We start from the raw sequence: 7114 nt of genomic DNA, 5'->3' as shown, positions 1-7114 counted from the left end.
TCACCCACCCATAATACTCGCTGTGAGGTAGAAAAGCGCAAGAAGGCTCAAACTTCTGGTGAACTGACGTGTGATTCTTCTACTACCAGTAGCTCATGTGTCCGTTCCGTTGAAAAAGAAAAAAATAATTGACGTCATGGAGGATATGCACCAGTCGACTCGAAAATCAGCGCCAGGTTGATTTGATTTGCCATGGAAGGAAGTTGGATGGAGCTCACGGGTCGCGCACTGTTCTGGGCAGCCGTTGACGTGGTCTGATTTTTGTGCGAGCAGCGAGCTCAACGCCGCCCGGAGCCGCGGCGTTGAATCCGGCGGGTCGGGTCGCCATCCTGCTGACCCTGCTGCTGGGCGACCAAGCACGAGCCCCCATGATTTCTGCCCGCGCGCCGTCAACGGACGCAGGAATTTGCTCGCCGATGCCGTCTGCTGCTCCCTCCCTCTGTTTCAAGAACCACAATCGCCAAGCGCAAAGGTCGAATATTTGTTTACCATTTAAATTTAGAGGTAACAAATAAACAGCGTTGGTTTTTAATCCCAACTGCTATAATTAATTAGAGGTAACAAGCTTGCTTATTACAGTAATACTCCCTCCATCCTGAAATATAGGTCATTCTAGGATTTTTTCAACAAATTATGGAGATGGAGAAAAGACTCTCGTACCTCTAATTATTAAGCATTGAGACTCTATTTGAGTAATTAAATATGAGCTAATTAAAGTACCATACTCTTTATCATGCACTTTCCCCACATGCACCTCCCGATATGACTACATGCACGCATTCCTATTGGAAAGATCCAAAAACGATGTATATTTAAGATGGTTTGATCCATTCTCAATCTAAAATGTCTTACATTTGAGTACAAAATTTGAATTCTAAAATACCCTACATTTCAGGACGGAGGGAGTATGCCTTAAAATTTCTAAACAACATTCTAGTGGAACGGACCAAATCTTCTCGGCTCTCATGCGACAAATGAAAACAAAACAAAAAGTTGTTTCTCCTGAATTCGCCAAAGCAGAGAGTATCTGAGAACCAAGGCGCCACGCCGTTGGCACTGCGGCCTGGAAATACACATCATTGCGGGCTTGCAGTTGCAGCACACCTCTCGAGTTCTCCAACCACAAGTCCGGCCAGATGACCGCAGCATAATATTCACTAACATATGCTGAACGCTCAGCATCTTGCCTTACAATGTTTACATAAAACAAGCCCCACATTCTCGAAACAAAAAAACATAAAACAAGCCCCCAAATTTCAGCTCAAACCCCGTGTAAAGCACTGATCAAACGTCTTCCAAACCAGAAGCAAGCCACGGTTCTGCACCGGATCATCGACCGTGCAAGCGAGCAATATAATCCAAGAGCCAAGGAAAATAGTTTAACCCTACCAACTGCTCACTCACTTCTGTAGTAGCAGGCACAAAGAGTTGTTCCTGGAGGTAAGGTTTGACAGTCACGAACCATAAATTTTTCACCACCAACCGTAAATTTTATCTGGCCAAAGGCTACACCGACCAACTGTTTATTCCAAAGAATTAGTATTTTAACCACTACTATAAAAAAACTCTAGCGGCAAAGGCCAATTACAGAATCACCCCACCTGTGTGGGAGGATACACAGTTAGATTCGCCGCAGCACCGCAGCAAACTTACACTACACGAGAGATTGGAGTCCTTCCTGAACCTGAACGGGGCTAAGATATGAAACAAGAGCATCACTAAGGTTTTTCTTCATCTGATTGAGATCCGTTGATGGCATCAGCAAAATACTCAACTGGAAAAAAGGATTAAACAAGAAAACTGATGGTTCAGTAAGGATGCTACATTTTAGATGATGAACATCAGAGGAGAACAATTACCTATGTCGTCCTGATCTGGGGAATCGAGTAATATGTCAGAATCCGAATGCAGGAAAGGGGTACCGGTGTAGTTCTCAAGTGCTTCCAAATCTGATGTGAATAGCAGCAGATATTTCATTGAACAGGCGAAGAATATGCAAGTACACACAAACAATCTTCTCATGACTAAATTATGATGTTCTGGGACATATCAGTGCTAACTTATTCAGCACACTAGATGTGTTTAGGTTTAAGATTCTACCAATAACAAATGTAGCACAAGAAAACAATGAAGCGCCTTTACAATACAACACAACACATTTGCACTCGCTGCCTATTTCTGTTTTTCCTTTTTCATTTTCTTCACACACAATGACTACAACACAATTGCACTCGCTGCCTATTGCTGTTTTTCCTTTTTCATTTTCTTCACACACAATGACTATATTTCTTTACTACAACCGGTAGCACATATCTGGTTAAATTGGAGTACCGCTTTTAGTTTTCAATCTAGTATCAGTAATGCAATCTTCGCAATTCAACAATGGAAGTAAAGATTAATAAAAAAACAAAACATAAGGTTAATTTCTCAACTAGAACATTACCTCCCAAACTCGTCAAATCAGCTGTTAGATCAGAAAGGCTGAAATTCCAGATCTGCCCTAAGGATCTGATGGAGTCTCTTGACGAGCCATCTGGTCCTAATTGCAGAGGTCCAGCATTTCCTACATCAGATCCAAACGTTGAATCTAGGGCTGATACATCCATGGTCATCCCTGGTATCTCTGATGGTGTAAAAGGAGCATGGTTGCTTGACGCTGCTGATGAGGGACTCACAGCCATCTCAGACGACATAGCACTGCCACTAGCGCCAGCATGTGGTGCTTCAGTTACACCATTGTCCACAACCATGCTGCAGCAACATTAGAGCATCATGAAGAGTCAGCAATGTGAAAAGAGTATGCAACACCAAAAAAAAAGAGGGGGGGGGGGGGCACAGTGGAATAACTTTCCCCAAGAAGTAAACAGGACAATAGCCCGACAAGGAAATGATGTAGTCAAAGTCAAACTGTGCGTATTAAGCATGTGTTCTGTAGCAATTTGATGTGCAGTACTAGCAAACAACTAATATATCACTCCTAAGCATGTGTTCTGTAGCAATTTGATGTGCAGTACTAGCAAACAACTAATATATCACTCCTAAAAGTAGGCTTAGAAACTGTAGAGGCCTTCTATTCCAGCATGTGTAAAATGCTAAATGCTTGACACGCTTTAACTATTCCAGAATGCGTACTCTGGAACATGATTCATAAATAGGCATGACTCGTAATGAAAAGTCCAAAATTTTGGAACACAAAGGATAAGGGTAATACTTACTCATTTCCAGAGTTCATGCGAATTGGATGATAACCACCTGGCGCAGGGATTCCGTTCACTATATGACCACTGGACATACCACAGGCCATAGGGTCTATGTGAGGCTGGCCTGGAGCAGGCATTATAGGCTGCTGAAGTACTGGATACCCCATTGGTAAATTGCTAACTGCACATGAACCAGATTTTCATTAAATAAGCACTTTTTGATTAAGAAAAACAGCCGATAATTTAAGCTGCACTTGGACTATTGCTAAACCATGACGAAGAGTTGCTAGAAGCAAAAGCAAGGCGACTTTGTGCGGGAACCTATATCTTAATAACACAGGTTACTAAATAAAATAGGAACCGAAGTATTATTCTGTTAAGCAGGGATAAAAGTATTAACCTGAAATGAGTATGAATTTAACTAACATACAGCAACCAGTGGATGAACAGTAATGTTTGTTTATCAAAAGTGCAAGCCAAACACATTCTCGAACAACAGATTAAACCAGCATGACAATTGGCTATATTGAGTCAACATTGCACGATTGGCGAGACCACGAAAGAGAAGGAAATCGTCTAACAGAAAATGTGCATACTTCAAGTCAAAGGCAAAGGAAGTATATTAAATCTAAAGAGAACAAAAAAATATAAATTTTAGGCTGAAGACTATTAATTCAGCCACTTTTCTTGGATAGACTAAGAAACATGGACATTACCTGGCATATGATGAATCCCGTTTTGCATTGGAGCCAATGGAACATTTGTAGGTACTGGATATTTCATTAAATTGTACTGGTGTTGCAATAAATGATTGAACAGGATGATCTGTCTTTTCAATTTCAACCGTATATAGTAAGCCCTAAAGAACTCAGAGTTCTCTTCTTCGAGTTTCTGCCATACTGAACATAAAGAAAACATTAAACAAAATGAACACTAGAACTTGAGAACTCAAATGGGTACAACTAGACGTTAATAATCGCAATACACCATATAACAGAAGCTGAGCTCAGAAAGCATATAAAGTTTTTCATTTGTACTGAGCATTTCCAGTAAATAACGATCATCATTGATCAATAGGGCAAATGCATGTGCAAATCAAGGAGAAGCTGTGCCTTTATACTGAAATGAAATTTTTTTGGTCATTAACATTTTGAGCATGGTTATTTAACACCGAGTAAGATGACAGGTTGATACTTCAAGCAGTGGTACAGTATTTCCCCTATCCTATTCTCAAGCGTGTGAAAACAAAACAAAGCTCAACATAAATATAGAGCCAGAAGCCCATTGACAAAACTAGTAAATATAAAAGATAAGTACACATGAATATCATCACCAACAGAATGTGAGAACATTACCTAAGGTAGTGAAGCCAGGTTCTATTCTTGCACGAGTAGATAGAGTCCTAACAACCTCTCCTTTGTTCATGTATAGCTGTAGACAGCGTTCTATCAAATTCTGTACCTGCAACAGGATGTAAAGTTCAGCTAGTTGGCCAAAGCGTAAAACTGTCATTGTAGAGGGATGCCATTCGGTAGCTAGAGAGCTTACAAGTTCAATGTCTTCACGGGAGACCTTCTTATTGTCATTACTTCTTACTGACAAGGAACCAGAATCTCCTGCAGGAGCATCAGTGGCCATTGCATTTGGTTGTTGACTCTGCACTTCATTAGTACCTTGTGCTGATGACTGCAACTCTGTCGTGCTCTGAATATCCTGTAGAAAAGTCCTTAAGTAACATAATTCAACTGCCCGATGAAGGAAAAAAGTGGGTAAATGGCGCCGTTGAAAACAACATCGGTCCATTGTGAGTATATCAGCAAGAAATAAAAATGGAGGCCTCAGTATTGAAGAAAAACTTGTCCAGGAATGGGGGGAAAAAACTGAGGCCTGGGCACTAAAGAATGAATCATTGAAACAAAATGAGAACAATCTCATTGGTGCCACAATTGCTAAGTACATAGATCCATTGCATCAGTGCAATACCATTTTCTTTAGGCTTAAGTGCAGATTTGGTGTAATTGCTCTTATTTACGTCTAGCTACCCCACAGAAATTCAATTTTTGACACGAACAGGCAGGAGAGCTGCCTTTTTTTTGGCAAACATGTAGGAGAGCTGTGTATCATTATATTAAGAAGAAAAAAGGGTAGAACACGCATGGTAAATATTGAGTTAGGCCAGGCTGGGTAGTACACATCCAACAACAAAAAGGACAAATGGCTTATAGAATATCCAATTACCAAAAACTTAAAGAAAATGAACTGTTTAGCATCCAATACAAATTCCATATGGCACATCACTTGCAGTCCGCTTAAGGGAAAAACATGCACTTAAGCTGTATAAAATCTACCAGCAATCAGCCAATCAATTTATTCTGAAGAGAAGGACTGAAGGCAAAAGCGAGCAAACTCACCTGAGCATCCTTCATTGCAGCTTTGTAACATAAAAAGACCTAGTCCTATGAGCCTGACAAGAAAAATATAACAATGGTTATGCTTGGTTTCATGCAAATATAACAGGGAGAAAATAACCATAAAACCACCATATAACTTCATCGAATTCGTGAAAGTAAAATGTATATTCCTACCACAGCATCATAATATTCTTGGAAACAAAGAGATGTTAAAAAAACAGTAACCCTTAGACTAATGGACAACAATGCATCACTAAGTATAATAGTTATTCTGCCAATCGAAACTAGCACTTGCTGCGCTCAACATCCAATAAAAAAAAATCAGATTATAATAACACCCCTCAAAGGAATTCCCCAAAAGTTCGGAAAGGTAAGGAAGCAAACAAAACCTTTTGTTAAAAAACACAGAGGGCCCGGGTTACTTTGAACAATAAGAAAGATACATAAAATTTAGTACAATCGGGGGAAAATACCATCTTTTTGTGAGCTTATTAACAAGCGCACTAGGTTCAGAAGGATTCCCCCCTTAAAGAATCGGCCTTTAGACAAAGTGCAAATTTCGAAGGCAAGATTCTTATAAGGATTCAACTAGATGCTGTTTCCAGGAGGAATATGAATTGGACTAACAAATTGTCGCAGAATCTAAGCCTTAGATTCCGACTTTACACGGAAACGGGAAAGGAGAAAAGGGAGACAAGGAAGGATGCAGGGGCGGCGGACCCAGTATAGGACCTGGGTGTACGCATGGAGATACAGCCGAAGAGAAGGGGCGGACATACCTGGTGGGTGCTCGATCTGGGCACCTGGCGGAGGGCGGCGCTGGTGCTCGGGGTGAATAGAAGACGAAAAGGCAGGGGTGAACGGGAGAAGAGAACGCAGAGGGGGAACGCGTCGGTGTGCGCCGGGAGCGCCCGCCTTCCGGCGACGAGGAGACTGGAAGGCGGCAGGGGCGACACGAACAGCGAAGGAACCACTGGGAAACTGACAGGAGACCTGCGATGCTCCCCTGCGCGGCTGCGCCTCCGTCTCCTGCACGACGAACGGATTGGCGGCTCAACGAGGGAGATACAGTGGCGACTGGCGTGAGCCCCTGCTGCACCGTTTGGTTGTGTGGCAGAGGTGCTTATTATAAGGGAGAGGACAATTTTAAGACGATTAAAAGGTGTCCTGGGTATTAAAGACTAAATATCATAGCTAAAAACTCACACTAACTCTTGTTTAGAGGGAAACGTTGTTTTAATACATTTATCTTTTTTTTTAAATAGTGACTTGTTGAAATTATATTAATTTGATAAACTTTTAATTGGGCGGGAAACATTGTTCATTGGTGAAGGAGTGGTGAAATTGAAATTGTAATTAGCCGACTACATGGAAATAGGAAGACGATGTGGTGAAATTGTACGGGAATGTCGATTACGTGATAGAGCGATCGCGGACAATTATTTCAACTAAGAGAAAGCAGGTAGCGAGTGGCTGGTAATTTCGGTAAAGAAACGACAATGT

At 41.4% G+C, this 7114-nt stretch overlaps 1 protein-coding gene across 3 annotated transcripts; it reads right to left on the bottom strand.

Moving 5' to 3' along the window:
- Nucleotides 1-809: 809 nt before the first annotated feature.
- Nucleotides 810-6713, bottom strand: LOC120672652. Of its 3 annotated transcripts, none has more exons than XM_039953172.1 (9): nucleotides 6391-6713; nucleotides 5612-5664; nucleotides 4749-4913; nucleotides 4556-4661; nucleotides 3917-4099; nucleotides 3216-3381; nucleotides 2444-2751; nucleotides 1860-1949; nucleotides 810-1774 (listed from the first exon to the last, which is right to left on the bottom strand). In XM_039953172.1, exons 2-9 carry the CDS (start codon nucleotides 5624-5626, stop codon nucleotides 1719-1721), a joined length of 1089 nt encoding a protein of 362 aa, XP_039809106.1. In that variant the 5' UTR covers nucleotides 5627-5664; nucleotides 6391-6713; the 3' UTR covers nucleotides 810-1718. The 3 variants fall into 3 exon arrangements, with proteins under 3 accessions (XP_039809106.1, XP_039809108.1, XP_039809109.1); XM_039953174.1 differs by having other exon boundaries at nucleotides 1116-1774; nucleotides 4749-4904; nucleotides 6391-6710; XM_039953175.1 differs by having other exon boundaries at nucleotides 1116-1774; nucleotides 4749-5664; nucleotides 6391-6708.
- Between the last annotated feature and the right edge of the window lie 401 nt (nucleotides 6714-7114).

Source organism: Panicum virgatum, chromosome 5N, assembly GCF_016808335.1.
Source record: "Panicum virgatum strain AP13 chromosome 5N, P.virgatum_v5, whole genome shotgun sequence".
NCBI lineage: Eukaryota > Viridiplantae > Streptophyta > Magnoliopsida > Poales > Poaceae > Panicum > Panicum virgatum.
This window is presented reverse-complemented; position numbering and strand designations above follow the sequence as displayed.